Source organism: Balaenoptera ricei, chromosome 10 (genome assembly GCF_028023285.1).
Source record: "Balaenoptera ricei isolate mBalRic1 chromosome 10, mBalRic1.hap2, whole genome shotgun sequence".
NCBI lineage: Eukaryota > Metazoa > Chordata > Mammalia > Artiodactyla > Balaenopteridae > Balaenoptera > Balaenoptera ricei.
In genome coordinates this window covers 54,418,823-54,445,139 of record NC_082648.1, presented here as the reverse complement: position 1 = coordinate 54,445,139, position 26,317 = coordinate 54,418,823, and the positions used below count along the sequence as shown (strand labels likewise).

Here is a 26,317-nt window from a genome sequence, read left to right as displayed (position 1 = left end):
GTGGCTGGGCAGTGGCAAGATCCTCCTCTACAGCAGGCTTTGTCCTTGTTCCCACACAACTGCACTTCCAGGCTGAGGGATGGCTCAGCCCCCTCAGGCACCTTCCCACTCCCTGTCCCATGGCCTCTCCTGCAGGCCATGAGTAGCAAGTAGCAAACTTCTGGGCCTCCAGAAGCCCAGCAAGTCAAGTAAATGAGTGGAGCAGGCTGGAAAGAAGAATATTGTAACTGTACTTACACCACTACTCACACACATCCCCTTGGAAGGGAATATTGCCAGATGTCTCAGTTTTACTTGAGAAAGCCATGAGAAGCCAAAAAAAAGCCTCGAGAACCTAAAAATCCAAATTTTTATGAGAAATCCTTTGATTTTCAAATGTCAGCACTTTAGTATTTTTGTTATTGGAATATAGTTGATATTTACAATGTTGTGTTAGTTTCAGGTGTACAGCAAAGTGAATCAGTTATACATGTACATATATCCACTTTTTTTTAGGATTCTTTTCCCATGTAAGTCATTACAGGGTATTGAGTAGAGTTCCCTGTGCTATACAGTGGGTCCTTATTAGTTATCTATTTTCTATATAGTAGTGTATATATGTCAATCCCAGTCTCCCAATTTATCCCCCTTTGCACCCCGGGAACCATAAGTTTGTTTTCTACATCTGTGACTCTATTTCTGTTTTGTAAGTAAGTTCATTTGTGCCATTGTTTTTAGATTCCACATATAAGCGATATCATATGATATTTGTCTTTCTCTGTGTGACTTACTTCACTCAGTATGACAATCTCTAGGTCCATCCATGTTGCTGCAAATGGCATTATTTCATTCTTTTTTACAGCTAAGTAGTATTCCATTGTATATTTATACCACATCTTCTTTATCCACTCCTCTGTCAGTGGACATTTAGGTTGCTTCCATGTCTTGGCTATTGTAAATAACGCTGCAGTGAACATTGGGGTGCATGTATCTTTTTGAAATATGTTTTTTTCCAGATATATGCCCAGGAGAAGGATTGCTGGATCACATGGTAGTTCTATATTTAGTTTTGTAAGGAACCTCCGTACTGTTCTCCATAATGGCTGTACCAATTTACAGTCCCACTAGCAGCGTAGGAGGGTTCCCTTTTCTCCATGCTCTCTACAGCATTTATTGTTTGTAGATTTTTTGATGATAGACATTCTGACCAGTGTGAGGTGATACCTCATTGTAGTTTTGATTTGCATTTCTCTAATAATGAGTGATGTTGAGCATCTTTTCGTAGTATTTTAGTATTTTTGAATGTATCTAGGTCTACCATTCATTTTTAAAATAAACTTTACTTTTTAATTTTTTTTTTTTTTAATTCACGTTCTTTTATTTATTTATTTATTTTATGACTGTGTTGAGTCTTCGTTTCTGTGCGAGGGCTTTCTCTAGTTGCGGCAAGTGGGGACCACTCTTCATCGCGGTGCGCGGGCCTCTCACCATCGCGGCCTCTCTTGTTGCAGAGCGCTCAGTAATTGTGGCTCACGGGCCCAGTTGCTCCGTGGCATGTGGGATCTTCCCAGACCAGGGCTCGAACCCGTGTTCCCTGCATTGGCAGGCAGATTCTCAACCACTGCGCCACCAGGGAAGCCCTAATTTTTTTAAATAAACTTTATTTTTTAGAACAGTTTTACATTTACAGAAAAATAGCAACGGTAGCACAGAGAGTTCCATAAATCCCACACCCAGTTTTCCTTCAATTAACATTTTACATTAATATGGTATATTTGTCACAATTAATGAGCCAATATTGATACATTATTATTAATAGGTTATTCAGATTTCCTTAGTTTTTATCTGATGTCCTTTTTCTGTTCCAGAATCCCACCCAGGATACCTCATTGCATTTACTTGTCGTGTGTCCTTGGGCTCCTCCTGGCTGTGACCATTTCTCAGACTTTCCTTGTTTGTGATGACCTTGACAGTTTTAAGGATTACTGGTTAGGTATTTTGTAGAATGTCCTTCAATTGGGTTTTTCTGATATTCTTCTCATGATTAGACAGAAGTTACGGGTTTTTAAGAGAAGACCACAGAGGTGAAGTACCATTCTCATCACATCATATCCAGGGTACATACTATCAGCATGACTTATCACTGTTGATATTGACCTTGATCACCTGGACAAGATCACCCATGTCTGTTAGGTCTCTCCGCTGTAAAGTTACTCTTTTTACCTCTTTCCATATGGAACTCTATGAAAGGAAGTCACTATGCGTAGCCTACACTTAAGAGTGGGGGGTTACGCTCCACCTCCTTGAGGACAGTGTCCCTCCATAAATTACTGAGAATTCTTCTCAGCACCGTTTCCATAACCAACTTCTACTTCCCTTTTTGGCTTCATCCATCCCGCTCTCCCCCACTCCAGCCTCATCACACTGCAGATCAGTACATGCAGGTCCTGGATGGTACCATTCCTTCTCTCATCTCTGTTCTCACTATTGCTGGACATCCCTTGTCTCTCTCCCTTGCATGTTCAATCCCCCTTTAACCTTCAGAACTGCTTGCTCAAGTACCCTGGCCCCTAGGAAGTCTTACCAGAACCCAGTCTGCATTAGGGGACTTCTCTCCCAGTCCCAAAATACCCTGTGCACATCCCCATCTTGGCATTCATTCTTCTTTATTGTTCATTCTTAACAATCTCCCCTGTTAGACTGAGCGTTCAAGAGCAGGGGCTGTCTTTTTACTTGCCTTCCTATCCCCTGTACCTGTGCAGTGCATACATCAGACACACAGTCAGTGTTTTTTTTTAATGAATGAATGAACTAAAAAACTTTCAGAATCCCAGATATGAGATTTCTCCTTTGAATTTCCAGTCCTTTTGTCTTGTCAACAATCATTGTATTCTGCCTTGAATTATGGTTATTTGGGTACTTATCTTATTCATTTTAATAGCTCCAGTGGTCTTCAAGGGCTGGGATCGTGTTTTGTTTCTCATGTAGTTTTGTGATATTTTTCACCGGCTTTGTCTTTCCTGTTGTTTCTAGGACAGTGTCTTGCACAAAATGGGTGTTTAATAAATATTTGTTGAATGAGTGAATGAGTTAATGAACAAATACATGAAGTTGCCTGCAAATGTAATTCACAAGAATGAATTACACAAGGAAAGGAAGGATAATGGACTGGAAAAATAAATGGTAGGATTTTCAAACTAAATGAAGTTAACTCGCAATACCTCCTAGCATATTATTTCCAACATTTTATCATGTGCAAATAAATATTGTTGCATTTTTATTTGAGCAGAGAAATTTTAAAACATGACTTTTTTCTGAATGAAAAAGCCTCTTTGCTCTTTAACAATAGAAGGGAGAGTCCAGGACCTTCCCCCAAAAGATACACCATATTACTCTTGAAAATAGCTGACTGGTTCCTTCCTTCCCTTTAAAAACCAAAAGAGCCCGAATCCAATATTTTTAAATAACACTTTTCTCTATCATAAAATGTAATTTTTCTAAGTGTCCACTGCTGGGGAGAAGCGAACAGAGACCCGTTGTTCTGGAAAGAAAAATTCCTTACAGCACGATATACTACCAGCATCACCAACACCAAATTCAACTGTTGCAGAAGGACCTCACTCAGAGGAAGGTGAATTAGGAGAGAATTTAGTCCCTCTTTTTCTCTACATAAAAAGTAAATTTTATGAAGGCTATTTCTCAGTTAGTATTTGATTATAACAACCTGTAGAGGGAGTCCTTGCATCAAGAGTCGTAGGGGTTTGAACACTACTGAGGGGAAAAAATATTTTCAATTAAAACGACAACTTTCTGGAGTAAAGGAAAATGTCCATTGTGTTGCAAAATTATTATCTTCAACTGGGGGACAACTGGCATTACAATGCTAAAGTGCTTTAAGGGTTGCCGAATGTATATGAATACATTACATAAATGAATATTCACTGAAATAAAAACTCATGAAATCTTTGAAAAGAGGTAAATATTATTGTAAAGAAGAATGGCTGTGAAGCTTTGGATGCAAACAGACTTAATTATGATTTACTTATCAGTGGAGGTATAGTGGTTAAGAGAATAGGCTTTGAATGGAAATTTGAACCCTGACTCTGCCTCTGACCCGGTAAGTAACCATAGTTACCACTGGGTAACCACAGTCAACTAACTTACTGGACCTTTTTGAGCCTTGTTTCCCCATCAATAAAATAGGAAAATAATAGTACCTATTTAAAAGAGTTGTGAGGATTAAGTAAGCACTTTAAAGTACTTTTACAATTAAAACACAAAGTTCAAATCCATTGTAGATTTCGTCTAGTTCTTTTCAAAGATCAACAGTTGCACAGTTGAAAATATTTCATAATTGGAAATACATATTCTGTTCTTTTTAGTAACTTCTCATGACCCAACGCTTAGCTGAACTCATGCACGTGTTCAGCTTCTCTTCCGTTGTTGCCGGTTTGCTCTCCCCTCTTGAGGTATCCACTATTCTGCAAGGGACTGAGTGAAACAACACGCCCAGCCCCAGATGCTCAATCCTTGGGACATTTGTCCAGCATTCGGATGCCAAAAAATGCAGAAGTAAACAACTCTTTTCTGAGTCTGAAATCTAAGTTAAAAAAATTTAAAAAAAAACCTTTGCTTCCGTTTTCATTGCTCATCCAAGGGATTAGGCAAGGGGTAAAACAAATCCTCTCTGCTGGGGTCGAGTCGGTGTGGTTGGGCTGGAGCCCACTGCCAGCCGACTACTCTTCCCACAGGCAAGGCCAGATCCTTGGTGTTGCTCTAAAGCGCCTGCGATTTCAGTACCAGCGCGGCACGCCTCCAAATTTCTTAAAATACCGGCAACTATGAAGATATTCACAACTTTTGGAAGCCCTATGCCAGCAGGTCAGGTAAGCCTGTCATCCAGAGCTCAGGGAACTCTTCCAAGTGCTTCCGGTGAGCAGGGAGAAGAGCCTCCACAGCTGTTAAAAAGCATCCTCCACGGTGTCAGGCAAGTGAGTAATGAAACCCCACGGCCCCGCCATCCTGAACGCCAGCCATCAGGGCACCACTGGACGGTCGCGTCTCGGGTTTTAAATGGATGGGAATGCGCCGTGTCAGCCTAGCGCGGATGGGTGAGGATAGGGTTTGCAGAGGTAGGAATGACAGTAGCGGAAAGGGAGAAGTGGAGGAATATGCGCCTTCATTTAGCCCCGGGGTACAAATGAGAGTTATCATCGTTATCATCTGCGCTCAGTCAAGCCCTGTGAAGTCCGTTCACCCCACTTCCCTCCATTCTTGCCTCGTCTGGCCAGAGGCAGAAGCGAGGGACGTCCCAGAGGCGCCTATAAGCGCCCTTCTCCGCATCTCCGTCCACCACGTGCGCCTTTCGTGCGTGCTCCCACGCGGCGCACAGCGGCGTGGACGCGGCCTCCGGGGTCCCGCGCCGCCCCACCCCCGCGCGTCTCCCCAGCGCCGCCCAGTGGCGGCCGAGTGGGCCGAGCGCCTCCTCGTTCGCAGCGCACTTGCGCCGGCCCTTCCCGCTCTTCCTCTCCCGCTGTATTTAACCCTCTGACTGTTGGCCTCGCTCGGCGGGCTGGCATCTCCTACTTTGCCAGTCTTGCGTCTCTGCTCTCCCCTCTTCCTCTTGCTCTCCACCCCACCCCCCTTGCCCTGCTCTCGCCGGTTCTTCCACTCCCTCCTCCTCTTCCTCCTCACGCTCACTCGCATCAGAGCCGGGAGGCTACACGCCCAGCTGTCTACGCGGGAACGGCTCCGGTTGAGAGACAACTTAACGGCTGCAGGTTGGGTAGGTGCGGCAGGAGTTTCAGCTGCGAGAGCCACCAGCCAGGAGGTCCGGAGTAGTATGGCCCGGAGAAGCGCCTTCCCTGCCGCCGCGCTCCGAGTCTGGAGCATCCTCCCGTGCCTGCTCGTGCTGCAGGCGGAGGTCGGGCAGCCGCGGGAGGAAAGCCTGTACCTGTGGATCGATGCTCACCAGGCGAGAGTGCTCATAGGTAAGGTTTCGCGCCTAACACGGGAGCTTCTGCCTCTTCCCCTGCCTGGGTCTTCGCTCTCTGTCCAGCTTTTCCATTAAAGGAGGAGAGATGCATACATTTAGTATGTTTTCAAAGCTTAATTTCCAAGGAAGATTGGTCTCCCCCTTTTAATTAGCTATTTTCCATCTAAAAGCGGTAGAAACTTCTCTCTCAAGAGACTTAAGCTGATCTAGTGTTCTGATCATGCTGTTACTAGTTTCTACAATCCTACGTTTTTAGGTGGACCCAGCATTTGCTAGCACCAGTTAACTCCACGTCCAGTCCTTTTCCCTGAAAGCATGCGTCTTTGGCATCATTTTTATCACCCACAGGAATATCAATTGGTACGAAGGCAGGTGCCTTGTGAAAAGAAATGACCCATTACTAATTCTTTGGTGTTCTTTTTGCGTGCAAGTTCTTATTTGGATGCTTTTAAGTCCAGCTAGTTTGATAGTTTTATTTGTTTTTTTAAAACCAGGATTTGAAGAAGATATCTTGATTGTTTCAGAGGGGAAAATGGCCCCTTTTACACATGATTTCAGAAGAGCACAACAGAGAATGCCAGCCATTCCTGTCAATATCCATTCCATGAATTTCACTTGGCAAGCTGAAGGGCAGGTGAGTTATGTTAACCAGAAAGGTTGAGGAAAATTACCCTTTAATATTTACAGCACCTGATGGCAGGTAGAAATAATACTATATAGTGTGTAGTCGGCTACATGTTTTTTACAGTTTTTAAGAGTGATTTCTCATCTGATCTCCAAAGCATATAAAGAGTTAACTCTCATTTAAACATGTCACATAAATTAAAGATTCCCAAAAGAAAGGGGTAGACAAAGTGCCTAAGGTCACTATTTTGATAAGTCTCAATGTCTTCAGGCTGCTGGAAATATAATGACATCAAATACCAACATTACTTTTTTTTCTGTGTTCACTGACATTGAAATTTAACATAATATTTAAGACTTTTTTCTGTAGTATATACCAACCACCTGTGACATTGTTTACACTTCACAACAAATTTTAAAGTCGATAAGTATTTTTGACATTGTGCCTTTGAAAAAAATTGGTACGTTGAGTGTTATTCACTGGAATGATGTGAACACTATATATTTCTGGCAAGAATTCACAGACTCAAAAAGTGTCATATAAGAATGTTTGTAACATATTGCAAGCTACTGTTTTTTTAAATACTTTCATATGGAAAAAAAAACTATATTTTTATGAAGTGTTCCTTTTATTTCTTAGCACATTAGCATCTTTTGTATGTTACCTTTTGTAGAGGTTCAGTATTACATAAATGACCTCTAATTTGGGAAAGAAAGGGAGAATAAACATTATGTGAGTTTAGTTTCTTTTGTGCAGTTGGAGAATTTACTGTAGAGGCCAAATGATAAGTAAGAAATTCTTTTGCTCGTTAGTTGGTAAAATGTGTCTACTTATGAAAATCATTGTAATTATAATTAAAGTCACATTTTCAGGTCTTTTTATTCTAAAACTGTTTAAATGGATATCTTCATAAAGAATGTGGTCCAGAAAACACTTTATAAAAATTAGCTATTTTGAATTGAGACACCACTAGCGTTCCCTCTAATTACCTGTTGTAGTATGGGCGTGGCCATTTTAGCTGCCTTTTTTCCTTCAGGTCTGTTCTCTCATTTTTCCTTTCTAAAACAGATCAAATCTAGACCCTTCAACACTTCCATTGTCATAAAGGAATAGATGTTTTGGATCCACCAAAGTTCCTAACAGGAAGGTCATCTATTCTAATACCCCCATTCTGCAGATAAGTTCACTGAGGCTCCTATTGCTCTATAGGGAGAGTATTCCTCTTTTTTTTTTTTTTTCCTACAGTTTCCTCTTCATAGATACTTTATGGACAACTAATTTGGAAATATTATGAAATCAGTAATAAATCAGTGAATGACCTTTTATTATCTCCTTTTCTTTTTCACCTGAATCTATTGTGTTTGACTGCTTGTCAGCTGGGATCAATATTTTTAAAAAGAACATTTTCTTTACTTAATAAAGAAAATGGATTTGTAAGAACCATTAGAAGGTAGTTTGACTTGCACCCCTCCCTAGCTGAAAGGGTTCAGTAACTGCACTTGAAGTAGAAAATGTCAATAGCTCTGATTGATTGATTGATTGATCAATTTATTTTTCCTATGAGTTTGTCTTCTGAAGAATGGAATTTGAAGCAAAGGCTTAAGTTCCATGCTGTCTGCCCTTTGCAAACGTTGGCATATTGTTGAGTACAAAATGGATTGCATATCAAACAATCTCAGGACTATTTCTTGTAGGGGATTAGAGAAGATGGTAGAACTGGCATGGAGATGAAGCTTCTAGAATCTTTCCCTCTCTTGTTTAGGTGTTGATTACCCATGTGGATTATGCAGGCCAATATTAGCACCTCAGTTATCGTACTCTCTATGTCCAGTCTGCTCCAGATAGGTTACCACAGGTAACTGTGTGAAATCTGGTATGTTTTTTTTTGGAGCAGTGTGGGGTACTGGGAAGGGGGAAAGGATCTACACAATGCCAAACAGCAAGATGTTTTAAAATATTATTTAAATTTGACTAATGCCAATAAAGTTCTGTGATTCCAGCACCATAATTTTTGAAATGCATGGAAATTTTGAATATGGGAAAAATGACTTCAATACCAATTAAGTATTTTGAAAGGCATCTTTGGCTAAAGCCAAACCACATCAAAATATCTACATGGAAAATGAAAAGTTCAGTCCATTATCTAGTTATTTCATTCAAAAGAATATCAAACATTTAGGAATTTCAACACAAGCAAAATACATAGCTGATTAATGAAATTTTAAACTTAATATTTAAGTGTTTTGGAAACATGTGGAAAAAGTTAAAATAACTTTAGGATTGAAGATCTAGCAGAGGCAGTAGGTGTTATCTACTTCCAATAAAGTATTATCCAGTAACCAAAGGGGTTCTTGGAGCCATTTAAAATAACTTTCATGTTCTACTTCAAACAAATGCAAATAAAAAGTACAGTGAGAATCATTTCCTCACATCACATTGGTCAAGTTTTTTAAAAGTGTTTTTAGTATGTGGAGAATTATGCATACTTATTTGTAGCTGATGCGTATGTTAGCCTTTCTGCAGGGCAGTTTGACTTTGATGGCAAAAGGCTTGACATAGATCCTTTGACTAGGAAATTTTACTTCCAGAGATTCCTCCTAAGGAAATAATCATGGATATGAATAAAGTTTTTGGTGCAAGTCTGTTCCTGGTCATGCTATTTATAAAAGTGAAAAACGGCAGAACCTAGAGGTCCGTGATAGTGGCAAGAAGCATTAATAAGAATATTCTAGACATCTACTCAATGCTATGGAAGGATGTTCATGACAAATTAAGTCAATCATCTTTAACAGTATATTCTGTTTGGTTCCATTACAGAATATGTGGGGAGGCATAGGAAAACATGTCTGATAAAGGTCTAATCCTCCAAGGTGTTCACATTAGTTATATCTACATGTATTATGTTTTGGTTTTTCCACAGTGAATGTGTATTGATTTGTAATTTTAAAAATTATTTTACATTAAACATGTGTAAAGAGTTGTACTTTAGAGTTTAAAATTGTACGATGTTCTGTATTGTAAGTAGTTTATTTCATTTATTATCCAGTATCATTTATCCACTACATATCACTCACAAAATGGTAAAAGAATTTGATTTCATGGCCAATTGTAACCTATGTAGCACAAATTTGCTAATGTTTACCTTATTCTTACCTACCAGTTTCTTGTGAAATCTTCAAAAATCTGCTTTGCAAAGCTTTCCTGCCTGAAATCCAATTCCCTGGCCTCTTCCTCTCCCTGTAATCCTCATTTTCCATGGAAAACCCTGTCTCCACTTTATCTGCAATTTAAAATATTCATTTTCTGACACGCTCCTTCTCAAGGCTTTTTTTTTTTTTTTTTGGCTGCACTGGGTCTTCGATGTGGCCGGTGGATTCTTCTTTGTTGTGGCGTGTGGGCTTCTCTAGGTGTGGCACATCACAAGCCTTTTAGATTAGAGAAGAATTTCTACTACAGAGGCTTAGGCTTAAAGGATTTTTGGTAATTAAAGTGAAAATACTCTTTATTACTGTACATAACTTATAATAGTTGATATTTTTCAATGAGGCATTCCTTATTCTAGTTTTTCCCTAAATTTGAGACAAACAACAAGGACCTACTGTATAGCACAGGGAACTGTATTCAATATCTTGTAATAACCTATAATGGAAAAGAATCTGAAAAAGAATCTATATATCTGAACCACTTTGCTGTACACCTAAAACTAACACTATATTTTTTTTTCTAAGTGTGCACTACAGTATTTTTTTTTAACAGCTTTATTGGAGTATAATTGCTTTACAATGGTGTGTTAGTTTCTGCTTTATAACAAAGTAAATCAGCTATACATATACATATATCCCCATATATCCCCGTATCTCCTCCCTCTTGCATCTCCCTCCCATTCTCCCTATCCCACCCCTCTAGGTGGTCACAAAGCACTGAGCTGATTTCCCTGTGCTATGCAGCTGCTTCCCACTAGCTATCTGTTTTACATTTGGTAGTGTATATATGTCCATGCCACTCTCTCACTTCATCCCAGCTTACCCTTCCCCCTGCCCGTGTCCTCAAGTCCATTCTCTATGTCTGCGTCTTCATTCCTGTCCTGCCCCAGGTTCCTCAGAACCATTTTTTTTTTTTTTTTAGATTCCATATATATGTGTTAGCATATGGTATTTGTTTTTCTCTTTCTGACTAACTTCACTCTGTATGACAGACCCTAGGTCCATCCACCGCACTACAAATAACTCAGTTTCGTTTCTTTTTATAGCTGAGTAATATTCCATTGTATATATGTGCCACATCTTCTTTATCCATTCCTCTGTCGATGGACACTTAGGTTGCTTCCATGTGCTGGCTATTGTAAATAGAGCTGCAGTGAACATTGTGGTACATGACTCTTTTTGAATTATGGTTTTCTCAGGCTAAATGCCCAGTAGTGAGATTGCTGGGTCGTATGGTAGTTCTATTTTTAGTTTTTTTAAGGAATCTCCATAATGTTCTCCATAGTGGCTGTATCAATTTACATTCCCACCAACAGTGCAGAAGGGTTCCCTTTTCTCCACACCCAATCCAGCATTTGTTGTTTGTAGATTTTTTGATGATGGCCATTCTGACTGGTGTGAGGTGATACCTCACTGTAGTTTTGATTTCCATTTCTCTAATGATTAGTGATGTTGAGCATCCTTTCATGTGTTTGTTGGCAATCTGTATGTCTTCTTTCGAGAAATGTCTGTTTAGGTCTTCTGCCCATTTTTGATGGGGTTGTTGGTATTTTTGATATTGAGCTGCATGAGCTGCTTGTAAATTTTGGAGATTAATCCTTTGTCAGTTGCTTCATTTGCAAATAGTTTCGCCCATTCTGAAGGTTGTCTTTTCGTCTCGTTTATGGTTTCCTTTGCTGTGCAAAAGCTTTTAAGTTACATTAGGTCCCATTTGTTTATTTTTGTTTTTATTTCCATTGCTCTAGGAGGTGGGTCAAAAAGGATCTTGCTGTGGTTTATGTCACAGTGTTCTGCCTATGTTTTCCTCTAAGAGTTTTAAAGTGTCTGGCCTTATATTTAGGCCTTTAATGCATTTTGAGTTTATTTTTGTGTATGGTGTTAGGGAGTGTTCTAATTTCATTCTTTTATAAGTAGCTGTCCAGTTTTCCCAGCACCACTTATTGAAGAAGGCTGTCTTTTCTCCATTGTATATTCTTGCTTCCTCCCATATGTGCATGGGTTTATCTCTGGCCTTTCTATCCTGTTCCATTGACCTATATTTCTGTTATTGTGCCAGTACCATACTGTCTTGATTACTGTAGCTTTGTAGTATACTATGAAGTCTGGGAGCCTGATTCCTCCAGCTCTGATTTTCTTTCTCAAGGTTGCTTTGGCTATTCAGGGTCTTTTGTGTTTCCATACAAATTGTGAAATTTTTTGTTCTAGTTCTGTGAAAAATGCCATTGGCAGTTTGATAGGAATTGCATTGAATCTGTAGATTGCTTTGGGTACTATAGTCATTTTCACAATGTTGATTTTTCCAATCCAAGAACATGGTATATCTCTTCATCTGTTTGTATTATCTTTAATTTCTTTCATCAGTGTCTTATAGTTTTCTGTGTACAGGTCTTTTGTCTCCTTAGGTAGGTTTATTCCTAGGTATTTTATTCTTTTGGTTGCAATGGTAAATGGGAATGTTTCCTTAATTTCTCTTTCAGAGTTTTCATCATTAGTGTATAGGAATGCAAGAGACTTCTGTGCATTAATTTTGTATCCTGCTACTTTACCAAATTCATTGATTAGCTCTAGTAGTTTTCTGGTAGCATCTTTAGGATTCTCTATGTATAGTATCATGTCATCTGCAAACAGTGACAGCTTTACTTCTTCTTTTCCAATTTGGATTCCTTTTATTTCTTTTTCTTCTCCGACTGCTGTGACTAAAACTTCCAAAACTTTGTTAAATACTAGAGGTGAGAGTGGGCAACCTTGTCTTGTTCCTGATCTTAGTGGAAATGGTTTCATTTTTTCACCATTAAGAACAATGTTGGCTGTGGGTTTGTCACATATGGCCTTTATTATGTTGAGGTAAGTTCCCTCTATGCCTACTTTCTGGAGGGTTTTTATCATAAATGGGTATTAAATTTTGTCAAAAGCTTTTTCTGCATCTATTGAGATGATCATATTGTTTTTATCCATGTTTGTTAATATGGTGTATCACATTGATTTGCGTATATTGAAGAATCCTTGCATTCCTGGGATAAACCCCACTTGATCATTGTGTATGATCCTTTTAATGTGCTGTTGGATTCTGTTTGCTAGTATTTTGTGGAGGATTTTTGCATCTATGTTCATCAGTGATATTGGCCTGTAGTTTTCTTTCTTTGTGACAGTGTTGTCTGGTTTTGGTATCAGAGTGATGGTGGCCTCGTAGAATGAGTTTGGGAGTGTTCCTCCCTCTGCTATATTCTGGAAGAGTTTGAGAAGGATAGGTGTTAGCTCTTCTCTAAGTGTTTGATACAATTCGCCTGTGAAGCCATCTGGTCCTGGACTTTTGTTTGTTGGAAGATTTTTAATCACAGTCTCAATTTCAGTGCTTGTGATTGGTCTGTTTATATTTTCTATTTCTCTCTGGTTCAGTCTCAGAAGATTGTGCTTTTCTAAGAATTTGTCCATTTCTTCCAGGTTGTCCATTTTATTGGCATAGAGTTGCTTGTAGTAATCTCTCATGATCCTTTGTTTTTCTGCAGTGTCAGTTGTTACCTCTCCTTTTTCATTTCTAATTGTATTGATTTGAGTCTTCTCCCTTCTTTTCGTGATGAGTGTGGCTAATGGTTTATCAATTTTGTTTATCTTCTCAAAGAACCAGCTTATAGTGTTATTGACCTTTGCTATTGTTTCCTTCATTTCTTTTTCATTTATTTCTGATCTGATCTTTATGATTTCTTTCCTTCTGCTAACTTTGGGGTTTTTTTGGTTCTTCTTTCTGTAATTGTTTTAGGTGTAAGGTTAGGTTGTTTATTTGAGATGTTTCTTGTTTCTTGAAGTAGGATTGTATTGCTATAAACTTCCTTCTTACAACTGCTTTTGCTGCTTCCCGTAGGTTTTGGGTCATCGTGTTTTCATTGTCATTTGTTTCTAGGTATTTTTTGATTTCCTCTTTGATTTCTTCAGTGATCTCTTGGTTATTTAGTAGTGTATTGTTTAGCCTCCATGTGTTTGAATTTTTTACAGATTTTTTTCCTGTAATTGATATCTAGTCTCATAGCGTTGTGGTCGGAAAAGATACTTGATAAGATTTCAATATTCTTACATATACCAAGGCTTGATTTGTGACCCAAGATGTTATCTATCTTAGAGAATGTTGCATGAGCGCTTGAGAAGAAAGTGTATTCTGTTGTTTTTCGATGGAATGTCCTATAAATGTCAGTTAAGTCCATCTTGTTTAATGTATCATTTAAAGCTTGTGTTTCCTTATTTATTTTCATTTTGGATGATCTGTCCATTGGTGAACGTGGGGCGTTAAAGTCCCCTACTATGATTGTGTTACCGTTGATTACCCCTTTTATGGCTGTTAGCATTTGCCTTATGTATTGAGGTGCTCCTATGTTGGGTGCATAAATATTTACAGTTGTTATATCTTCTTCTTGGATTGATCCCTTGATCATTATGTAGCGTCCTTCTTTGTCTCTTGTAATAGTCTTTATTTTAAAGTCTATTTTGTCTGATATGGGAATTGTTATTCCAGCATTCTTTTGATTTCCATTTGCATGCAATATCTTTTTCCATCCCCTCACTTTCAGTCTGTATGTGTCCCTAGGTCTGAAGTGGGTCTCTTGTAGACATCATATATACAGGTCTTGTTTTTGTATCCATTCAGCCAGACTGTGTCTTTTGGTTGGAGCATTTAATCCATTTACATTTAAGGTAATTATTGATATGGGTGTTCCTATTACCATTTTCTTAATTGTTTTGGGTTTGTTATTGTAGGTCTTTTCCTTCTCTTATGTTTCCTGCCTCGAGAAGTTCCTTTAGCATTTTTGAAAGCTGGTTTGGTGGTGCTAAATTCTCTTAGCTTTTGCTTGTCTGTAAAGGTTTTAATTTCTCCATCAAATCTGAATGAGACCCTTGCTGGGTAGAGTAATCTTGGTTGTAGGTTTTTCCCTTTCATCACTTTAAATATGTCCTGCCACTCCCTCCTGGCTTGCAGAGTTTCTGCTGAAAGATCAGCTGTTAACCTTATGGGGGATTCCCTTGTATGTTATTTGTTGTTTATCCCTTGCTGCTTTTAATATTTTTTCTTTGTATTTAATTTTTGATAGTTTGATTAATATGTGTCTTGGTGTGGTTCTCCTCGGATTTATCCTGTATGGGACTCTCTGCGCTTCCTGGACTTGATTAACTATTTCCTTTCCCATATTAGGAAAGATTTCAACTATAAGCTCTTCAAATATTTCCTCAGTCCCTTTCTTTTTCTCTTCTTCTTCTGGGACCCCTATAATTTGAATGTTGGTGCATTTAATGTTGTCCCAGAGGTCTCTTAGACTGTCCTCAATTCTTTTCATTCTTTTTTCTTTATTCTGCTCTGTGGTAGTTATTTCCACTATTTTGTCTTCCAGGTCACTTATCCGTTCTTCTGCCTCAGTTATTCTGCTATTGATCCCTTCTAGAGAATTCCTAATTTCATTTATTGTGCTGTTCATCACTGTTTGTTTGCTCTTTAGTTCTTCTAGGTCCTTGTTACATGTTTCTTGTATTTTCTCCATTCTATTTCCAAGATTTTGGCTCATCTTTACTATCATTACTCTGAATTCTTTTTCAGGTAGACTGCCTATTTCCTCTTCATTTGTTTGGTCTGGTGGGTTTTTGCCTTGCTCCTTCATCTGCTGTGTGTTTCTCTGTCTTCTCATTTTGCTTAACTTACTGTGTTTGGGGTCTCCTTTTCGCAGGCTGCAGGTTCGTAGTTCCCATTTTTTTTGGTGTCTGCCTCCAGTGGCTAAGGTTGGTTCAGTGGGTTGTGTAGGCTTCCTGGTGGAGGGGACTGGTGCCTGTGTTCTGGTGGATGAGGCTGGATCTTGTCTTTCTGGTGGGCAGGACCGCATCTGGTGGTGTGTTTTGGGGTGTCTGTGACCTTATTATGATTTTAGGCAACCTCTCTGCTAATGGGTAGGGTTGTGTTCCTGTCTTGCTATTTGTTTGGCATAGGGTGTCCAGTACTGTAGCTTGCTGGTTGTTGAGTGGAGCTGGTTCTTAACGTTGAGATGGAGATATCTGGGAGAGCTTTCGCCATTTGATATGTGGAGCCGGGAGGTCTCTGGTGGACCAGTGTCCTGAACTTGGCTCTCCCACCTCAGAGGCACAGGCGTGACACCCGGCCAGAGCACCAAGACCCTGTTAGCCACATGGCTCAGAAGAAAAGGGAGATAAAAAGAAAGAAAGAAAGAAAGAAAGAAAGAAAGAAAGAAAAGAAAAGAAAAGAAAGTTATTAAAATTAAAAATTAAAAATTATTAAAAATTTTTAAAAAAGTAATAAAAAAAAGAAAGAAGAGAGCAACCAAACCAACAAAAAATCCACCAGTGATAACAAGTGCTAAAAACTATACTAAAAAAAAAAAACGACAGACAGAACCCTAGGACAAATGGTAAAATCAAAGCTATACAGACAAAATCACACAAAGGAGCATACACAAAAGTATGCTCTTTTGTGAGCATACTCACAAAAAGAGAAAAGGAAAAAAATATATATATCTATATGTAAAAAAAAAAAAAATAGGAGAGCAACCAAATCAATAAACTAATCTATCAATGATAATAAACTCAAATACTAAAGTAAGATAAACATAAAACCAGAAACAAACTAGATGCAGAAAGCAAACCCCAAGTCTACAGTTGCTCCCAAAGTCTACCGCCTCAATTTTGGGATGATTCGTTGTCTATTTAGGTATTCCAGAGATGCAGGGTACATCAGTTTGATTGTGGAGAATTAATCTGCTGCTCCTGAGGCTGCTGGGAGAGATTTCCCTTTTTCTTCTTTGTTCACACAGCTCCTGGGGTTCAGCTTTGGATTTGGCCTTGCCTCTGCGTGTAGGTCACCTGAGGGTGTCTGTTCCTCACTCAGGCAGGATGGGGTTAAAGGACCAGCTGATTAGGGGGCTCTGGCTCACTCAGGCTGGAGGGAGGGAGGGGAACGGATGCAGGGCGAGCCTGCAGTGGCAGAGGCCAGTGTGACGTTGCACCAGCCTGAGGCGCGCCATGCGTTCTCCCGGGGAAGTTGTCCCTGGATCACGGGACCCTGGCAGTGGTGGGCTGCACAGGCTCCCAGGAGGGGCGGTGTGGAGAGTGACCTGTGCTCGCACACAGGCTTCGTGGTGGTGGCAGCAGCAGCCTTAGCGTCTCATGCCCGTCTCTGGGGTCCGCGCTGATAGCCACGGCTGGTGCCCGTCTCTGGAGCTCGTTTAGGCGGTGTTCTGAATCCTCTCTCCTCGCACACCCTGAAACAATGGTCTCTTGCCTCTTAGGCAGGTCCAGCGCTTTTCCTGGACTCCCTCCCGGCTAGCTGTTGCGCACTAGCCCCCTTAGGCTGTGTTCACTCAGCCAACCCCAGTCCTCTCCCTGCTATCCAACTGAATCCCAAGCCTCAGCTCCCAGCCCCCACCCGCCCCGGCGGGTGAGCAGACAAGCCTCTCGGGCTGGTGAGTGCTGCTCGGCGCCGATCCTCTGTGCGGGAATCTCTCCGCTTTGCCCTCCACACCCCTGTGGCTGCGCTCTCCTCCGTGGCTCCGAAGCTTCCCCCCTCCGCCACCCACAGTCTCCGCCCGCGAAGGCCTTCCTAGTGTGTGGAAACCTTTCCTCCTTCACAGCTCCCTCCCACTGGTGCAGGTCCCGTCCCTATTCTTTGTCTCTGTTTTTCCTTTTTTCTTTTGCCCTACCCAGGTACGTGGGGAGTTTCTTGCCTTTTGGGAGGTCTGAGGTCTTCTGCCAGCTTTCAGTAGGTGTTCTGTAGGAGTTGTTCCACATGTAGAGGTATTTCTGATGTATCTGTGGGGAGGAAGGTGATCTCCACATCCTACTCCTCCACCATGTTGAAGGTCTCCCCACAATATTGTAAATAAACTACACTTCAGATTTTTTAAAAAGCTGAATTTGGGTGCTACTGACCGGAGTCATTCACAAAGAAACAACTATCCAGGCAAAGTTCTCAGACTTTCCTTATACTTGATTTTGTATTATTATTGTTGTTCTTTCTTTTTTTTTCATCTGTATTGGAGTATAATTGCTTTACAATGGTTATTCTTGTTATTTCTGGCAGTTTTCAATAATTCAAGAAGTTTTCTTTAATTGATAGGTAGCTAGTAAAGTTTATGAACACATTTAAATTAACCTTACATGTTGGAAAATATTTCACTTTCTACACTGTATCTTGAGTATGTCTAATATTTTCTATTTTCAGTGATCACACATTGAACAAAGGAGCATGTTTCTGCAGTTTAACCCAATAAAGTCAATTGTCCACAGTATACATGTGTGTATCTGTATCCAAATTCAGCTTTAAAATGAGGAAAGTACCACTGGAAAAAAAAAGTTAGAAACAGGCCATTTTGCTGACAACTGACTCACAGTTTTGCTAATTTTTAAAAAAATAGAATCATTCTACTGACATGTATGTGTAAGATCAACTGGATAATCTAGTTTCGTCATTCAAATACCCCTAAAGCTCCAGATAGCTTGTTTTTGCAACGTTGTGTTTGATATGATGTAACACTGGCCCCCTTAAACTAGCTGCAGTTCGAGGTCTCAAATTTCCCCTTGGACTGGTTGAGTTAAGGAGACCTGTATTGAAATGGTTTTTTCCTTCCTTTCTCCCCTTGACAAAAATCAAAGAAAAACAATTGAGAGTGAATTTTCATTCAAGTACTTCCTCTCCCTCTTCAAAAGAACAGCCAAATGCCCTTAAACATCTCCTCCCAACTCTGAAGTTATGGTAACACTTATTATTATTATTTAAATCCCTTAATGTGTACTGTCCACATTTTTTCCTAATGGAGTTATGATTGTGTTGGTAGTTACAGCCGAGTAGTTGCATACGTTTGTACTCCTGGGGTTTGCCGTCATACCTTTGCGGTGGTTTTATGTCATGAAATGGAGGAAATGCCTCGTTTTTTGACCCCTGTTCCATGGTTTCAAAGTGGGAATGTGAATATGTTTACATACTGTGAGCATGATTTTTTTAAAAGAAGGTACTTATATCAAAAGCACAGCTTTAACAAACCCCCCTTTTTTTTTAATATTTGATGCATTTTATTCCACTCGAATAAATCCATTTTCTACAAAAAAAAAAAACCAAAACAACAACACAGCTTTAAACCTTTAGTGTTTAAATTCTGCTATGCTGTAGTATTTTGCATTGTGGTGTTGTGGACATGCCACAAGGGAATCAAAGAGTAATTCTGCAGAGGGCCCATTTCATTTAGCAAAGCAGGCATGTGCCAGCCATCTGTCGTATCTGCTGATAGAAAACAGCAGTAAGTTTCTCAAACTTTTGCAAGAAAAAAAAAAAAAAAAAGGCTTTATAGCTTAGAGGAGATGAGTTACAAGGTACCTTGTAAGCCACATCTGGTTCTAGAGCGATTTACATGGTATAAATGTAAACTGTGCTTTGTCTTCCTTACACAGTGGTGTAAGGCACGTAAACAAACCCTTTGCCGTTATCCTCTATCTTTATTCCTGACTTTTAAATGCTTGCACCAGTAGAAATCTTTTAAATCATTGTGGTGAAGTGGAAAGGAATGATGTTCAATAAAGCATTTTGTTTTGGATTAAGCTCATTTAACTTAAATGTCCCTAATGAATAGGATGGGTGTCGTGAGGAAAAAACTTTGGGGATTGAGAGTATAGTGAAAATGCTTTTCATCCTTCAGCCAGATCTCTGGAAGAGGTATTGTCAGATCAGGGCTTCTTTTGCTGCAGTTTTTTAGCCAGCTTTCTCCATTTGCCAACCTGGGATGAACTTGGTTACATTCCCCTGAACCTTAGTGGACGGGGAGTTGTTCTCCCATTCAGGAGAACATGTTCTCTGCCTTCAGCACACAGTCAGTCAACAAACACAGACACTCAGTCAGTCACAGGAGCATACAAGGAGGAGTAAACATGGTCCCTGCTCTCAGGTAGCTCATAGTCTAGGAAACAGATAGCCATCACACTCAGGCAAATGAGGTTAGAAAGTCTAGGACTGACAGAGAACACAAAGAAGGCCACACTTTTCCCTGTCTGGAGGAGGAAGGGAGCCAGGAGCCGAGCATGTGATGTCCGAATTCATTCCTGCAGAATGAGTAAGGTTTCATCAGACCAGCAAGAGAGGAAAATGCCTTCCAAGTGAAGAGTTCAGCATGTTCAAGTGCATGGAGGTCTTAAAGGGAAGGCATGTTCTAGGTGATCACGATGGACCTTGTATCTCATCTGCGAGGTAAGGGAAATTCAGTGAAGGGGATGTCAAAGTCAAACAATGGAGAAGGGTTTTGGGGGAGGAGAAGAAGGTAGAAACAATTCAGAGAGGTTTCTGTCTTCTCTGCTGTGAAGAGAATGGACTCAACATTTTGCAGCTTTGTCCCAGGGAAGTATTAAGTAAATCTTTGGTTTCTCTGTTGGGTAGACAGTGGCTTTTCTTTTCTTTTTAAAAAATTTATTCAAGTATAGTTGATCTACAATGTTGTGTTAATTTCTGCTGTACAGCAAAGTGATTCAGTTATACATACATATATATGTATATACATTCTTTTTCATGTTCTTTTCCATTATGGTTTATCACAGGATCTTGAATGTAGTTCCCTGTGCTATACAGTAGGACCTTGTTGTTTATCCATTCTATATATAATAGTTTGCATCTGCTAATCCCAAACTCCCAAAACATCCCTCCCCCAACCCCCCTCCCCCTTGGCAACCACAAGTCTGTTCTCTATGTCTGTGAGTCTGTCTCATAGATAAGTTCATTTGTATCCTATTTTAGATTCCATGACAGTGGCTTTTCTACAACTACCATTTAGCTCTTCTTTCTTACTAAACTTTTGGAAGAGTTTGCAATGATTAGTCTCAGCTCCACGTTAAATTTTTTTAGGTGATTAGGGCACAGAACTATAAAAAATCACTTATGTGAGTGCATAGGAAAAATTTTTTCTAATGGAATCTAGAACTTTGAACTTACTGTAAAAGGATGCTTGAGTAAAGAAAATAATGTTAATTTGAAGAAGAATTGACTTAGCATCTATTCTCAACTCCCATACTACCTTTCTGATTATCAAGAAAACTTTTCTAAGTATCAAGAAAAGTATAATAAAGATATAGAAATTACACTTGGCAGGTGATCTTTCAGTTAAAATAATGAGAGGTCGAACACTGGAAATGGGTTAATTCAAACTAAGCCTGCTTCTTCAAGTACTTGATTTTCTTTCAAAACCTAATAGTTAAAACTCTAAAGTCATAGGACAAATTCTCTCTTCCCTGTTTTCCTCAGGTAGAGATATGGCTGTCTGTGCCTCTGAGCTGTACATTTTGTCTTCTTTTTGGATTTTATGGATGAATCTGATTAAAGAATCTTGGAAAATATCAGGCATCTTTTGAAACCCATTCACCTGAACAGAATCTCACAGGGCAGCAGTGTGTTGTGGGCCTGGGACAACGGGACAGATTTGGGGAGTGAGTTCTTACCTGGCAGTGATGAGAGAAAGGACGTGAACCCAGTCCTTGCATAGCTGCTCTTGGCCAGAACTCGGATCATGCACTGCGTGCAAAACATGATTAAGAACCAAGTCCGTGCCCTTGAGAAAATTAGAAGCTAACTGGAGAGGCAGCTATATATAAACACATCATCTTAATAATTCCTGGTAAGTGGTATTGTAGAAGTACTGAGGCATTCCCAGGTTGGAATGAGAGTACACAGGAGAAGTAACTCCGGCACTGGGTCTGACTATAGAGTTGGACAAGCACAAACATGGAGGAGGGGATGATTTTTAGCGAAAGGAGACAACGTCAGACAAGGCAGAGAGACCAGAGATACGTTATCTGGGGAACTAGTACTTTGGTGTGGCTGGAGTGTATATGCAAGGTAGGAAGTGGAGAGGAAGGCAGGGGGTAGGTCTAGATGACTTTGTCCTTCATGTTAAGGCATCTGAGACTTACTCTATAGGCCGTGTTGAGTCAGTCTGTGAAAAAGTATAAAGCAGAGGACAACAGAGTCAGAGTTACAGTCTTTAGGTCATCCTGTCAGCAGAATGGAGGAGAGCTTTGAGGGGAGTTGACAGCAAGGAGAGAAATCAGAGATAATGAGATACAAGATCAAGGATGAAAAGAAGGGAAATGGATTGGGGAAACATTTAAGAGATAAAAATCTGAAAGTCTTGGTGCTAAGAATAAGGAGTGCCTCATTTCCTCCACTTTCTGCTTCACTAACTTGGCAGTAGCCCTGTTAGCCTTTCTGTCCCTTACCCCCAAGCTTACCCTTCCTGCCTCAGGGCCTTTGCACATGAAGTTTCCTCTGCCTAGGTGCACTCCTGCCAGATTTCTGTGTGGCTTGTTCCCTCGTCTCCCCGATGTCTGATCAAATGTCACCTCCTCTAAGAAACTTTTCCTGACTGCCCCCTCTAAAGCAAGAGCTACCCAATGCCCAGCACTCTGAGTCTTCTGCTCTGCTGCATATTTTTCCATGGCACCTAAAATAATGATAATACTTGATTATATTGGATTTTAATTGTTTGACTCTCCCAATAAATGTAAGTCCATGAGAGCAAGGACTTTGTGTCCTATTCACCGTATAACTCCAGGTCCTGGAACATCTCCTGATACACAATAGGTAGTCAATAACTATTTGTTGAATGAATGAATATACTATTGTTCCCATTTGATAGATAAAGCAACTGAGACACAGAGGAGCAAAGGAAACACAGGTAGCAAGGGACAGAGCTGGGATTTAATCCTAGGCAGGTGAGATCCAGAGCCCTTGCTCTGATAAGTGCTAAATAGAGGTATGAACACAGAGCGAGCTCTGGGAACACAGAGGAGGAAGCAGCTAATTTTGGCTGAAGAAGTAGGGGAAGGCTTCACTAGAGAAGATACAGTAATTGAACTGGGACTTGAAGAATGTGCATGAGGTGGTTTAATCAGCTGAGATGGGAGCAAGGCACAGGAAGGAGGGCTATCACAGGCAGAGGCAAAAGAGTTGTGAAAGTGCATTCTGGGAGAGGCTGATGGTGCCCGAGACTGAGGGTTGATGAGTGGAAGGGAGAATACTGGGGGCTAGGGATGGGGGGAGATGAGGTGATAAGGCTGGATATTTGGTAAGGGCCAGATGAAGAAACACTAGAACCCACAGAAAGGTCACTTGACCCAATTCTTAAATCTATAAGAAAAGCAGTTTAGATGACCTCTAAACACCTTCTGAATTCTGAAATGTTATGATTCTATGTCTTAAGTAGAACATCTTCAATCATTTAATATTAATGGTAATATCTTTATACAAACTGTAACGTCTGTCTCTAGATTTTTTTAAATCAAGGCAGAAAGATTCTTCCTCCAAAATGGTCTTGTTGTCAAATTTAAAGAGATTCATCTGAGAATCCTTTCTTTATCCTATGTTAATAATAACAGCCAATACTTACATAAAGCATACTCTGAACTGGGCACTCTTCTAAGCACTCTACAGATATTATCTCATCAGATCCTCACAACAGTCCTGAGGTAGATACTATTATTATCCCCAATTCATAGATGAGGAAACTAGGGCATAAGGAAGTCAAATTACTTGCCCAAGACTATACAGCTAAGAACACTTATGTACACATTTATATACTTCAGAGATCTTTCTTTGATTATTTTTTTTATTAATTAATTTATTTATCTTTGGCTGTGTTGGGTCTCCGCCTCTGTGCGAGAGCCCCCTCCAGCCGCGGCAAGCGGGGGCCACTCCCCATCGCGGTGCGCGGGTCTCTCTTGTTGCGGAGCACAGGCTCCAGACGTGCAGGCTCAGTAGTTGTGGCTCACGGGCCTAGTTGCTCCTCGGCATGTGGGATCCTCCCAGACCAGGGCCCGAACCCGCGTCCCCCGCACCGGCAGGCAGACTCTCAACCACTGCGCCACCAGGGAAGCCCGATGATTTTTGTAATATCTTCTCATTCCAAAAAATAGCAATTCAAAGAACACTTATCAATGTTTACATGTCATAGGTTCTGAGAGTACAAATTTTGATTGATCTAACTGCCTTCTAGGAATTCACCAGCTGGTGGTGAAGACTGTGACATCAAAAAGGCAATCATAATCATTGTGATAAGTTCTCAGGGCCACCATGTACAGCTGAACAAGGTTTTTCATTGCATGAGGGAACCTGACCAAAGAGGCAGGTTCAACCTGACCAAGCTGAAATCCAGCCCCTGTTTCACTTGTCAAGTCTTATAGCCTGACACAGAGCTGCCTCTGCCTGGGGTGGGGTGGGGGGGGTCACTTATACCTAATTTGCACAGAGCCTTCATATGGGCTAGCTGTAGCCCCCATTAAGTGCCCTAAGAAAAGTGCTACTGGAGCATAAAGCCAGAGGATTTTGCCATTGATCAGGTAAATTTGCAGTTGCTTATATTCTGGAATAGACATCACAGAGGAGGTAACATCTAAACTGGGTCACAAAAAATGTTCAGTAGGCAGAGAGTGGCCAAGGCAGGTAGGGATTGGATGGGCATTCTAGGTCTACTGAATGACCTGTGGGGAGGCACACAGGACTGAGAATCATTGGTGTGGTTGGAGAATGACAATTAGTTCAGAATGGTTAGGGTTTATGGAACAGACCTGAAGAATATAGATCTAAAAAAGTAAGTTTAGGAAGATTATGATGACTTCTGTATGCCATAGTTGACTTGTCTTGTAAAAAGTGGGGAGCCATTGAAAGTTTAAAAGTAGATGATAATGTCGTATCTGTGTAGAGGATAACTTCCGTGGCAGATGGAGGACAGATGATGAAGTACCTGGCTGAGGACAGGAGCCAGTTAGGAAGTTACTTAAGACACCACAAGAGGTGATGAGGATATGAACTAAGGCAGGTAATTGGGGGAGAGAGGGAGGAGAGAGGAAGATACCACTGAGAGGTCTCTCTCAGTGTAATTGACAGGACTTATTGAATGTGGGTATTACGGAGATGGGGGAATAGAGGATGACTCAGATGGTTGGGCAGATAATTATGTCTTAACTGAGAAATTAATTACAGGAGCAAAAGCAGAACAGTTTGAGGTACAAAGACAGTAGGGTCCATTTGGAAATTGCTGAACATGAAATTTGTGCTGAACCTTTCAGATGGCAAAGTCTGGTGTGCATTTGAAAACTGAAGTCTAGAGCTAAGACTTGAGGAATAGAATAGAAATACTGATTTTGGAGACTTTGGAACCTTCTTTTCTTCCTCCCTTTCTTCCTTCTTTTGACCTCAACTCAATAAATATTTATTGGGGGCCTACCTAATGCCAAAGCATGTGTTGAATGCTAAAAAAAAAAAATGTGAATTGTATATGATGCTTGCCTTCAAGGCAACTACAATCTGGTACAGAAACAGATATGAACCAAAATAACAATAATAAAATATCAACCATGTAATAATGCAATATGAACAAGATTCTATGAAAGTACTGGAGAGGGGTCATTACCTCTGTTGGGAGAGGAGTGAATTAGCAGCATAGGGTCCCCAGTGTTCTTCAGGGCATAGCCTGAGACCTGTGAAACTAAGATATGCACATTTGGAACATCTTCTCTGCTTAACTTCATGGCTTTTATGTACTTGAGATAATTTGGCCTAATGTATTCTGCCTTCCACTTGCCATATTTTTTTTTTTTTTTGAAATGACTACAACAAATGTCGCTATACTGCTAGGTGATAGCGTAAGTCAGCTCTCCCAAATTAAACATTTAAAACTACTTTTAGGAAACTTTCTGTGGGAGCTGAAGATACACCTGAATAAACCTCCAATGTAGGACTTGTTAGGATGCCTCATTTCAAGGGGTTATTTCAGTACTGGTCATGGATGCACCACTGGGAGGATTCACAAGTCCAAGTAGGACATCGCCTAATCAAGGCAATAACCAGATGGGTCTCCAATAGACTTGTAAAAGTACTCTGGTATTTATTTGGGTTTTGAGTACTTAGTGAAGTCATCTGATTTCTATAATTTGTAAATTCAATATTCCTATTTCCAGTTGGAATCTGATTAGGATTTGAGAGTATATTATGTTGCTGTCACTTACAGCAGTAGCCAGTAGCCAGCAGATGGCAATGTAAAGGTTACTCCTTTGTGGAATTTTTCACCCCAATACTTTTAAAGGCTGTAGGGGTGCTCTCTGTATAACAGAGACCCATTTTGGACAACTATGATCTTTATGTAACTCATTTCAGTAGATCTTTAATATATTCAGCAAGTGAGAAAACAACTTGCTCAAATTCAGTGCCCCTGAAAACATTAAAACTCATCCTATGTTTGAGAACTCATCCTAAATAACTAAAAATGTGAATGATTTCATTATACACTGATTACCCATTTCTTCCTTTTAAACAGTTGCTCAATTTCAGGCAGGAGTCAAGCTTTGAGTTACATGTCTGTGTTCATCCAATTTTTTCTTTGCTTTCTCTGGCTGTATCTTTAGATGTCACAGAATAGAGCTGGAAGAGATCTCAGAACTCATCCATCCCATGAATCCCATCCTTTCTTTGAAGCATCCAGGGATCGTGGTCGCTCAACCTCT

At 40.2% G+C, this 26,317-nt stretch overlaps 1 protein-coding gene across 1 annotated transcript in view; it reads left to right on the top strand.

The window, feature by feature from the left end:
• Positions 1 to 5,265: 5,265 nt before the first annotated feature.
• The window catches only part of WIF1 (WNT inhibitory factor 1), an 84,801-nt gene continuing 63,749 nt past the window's right edge, over positions 5,266 to 26,317 (top strand). Inside the window, exons 1-2 of the mRNA XM_059936418.1 lie at positions 5,266 to 5,969; positions 6,469 to 6,608. Coding sequence (XP_059792401.1) covers positions 5,822 to 5,969; positions 6,469 to 6,608 — 288 coding nt within the window. The 5' untranslated portion in view covers positions 5,266 to 5,821. The remainder of the gene's footprint in view (positions 5,970 to 6,468; positions 6,609 to 26,317) is intronic.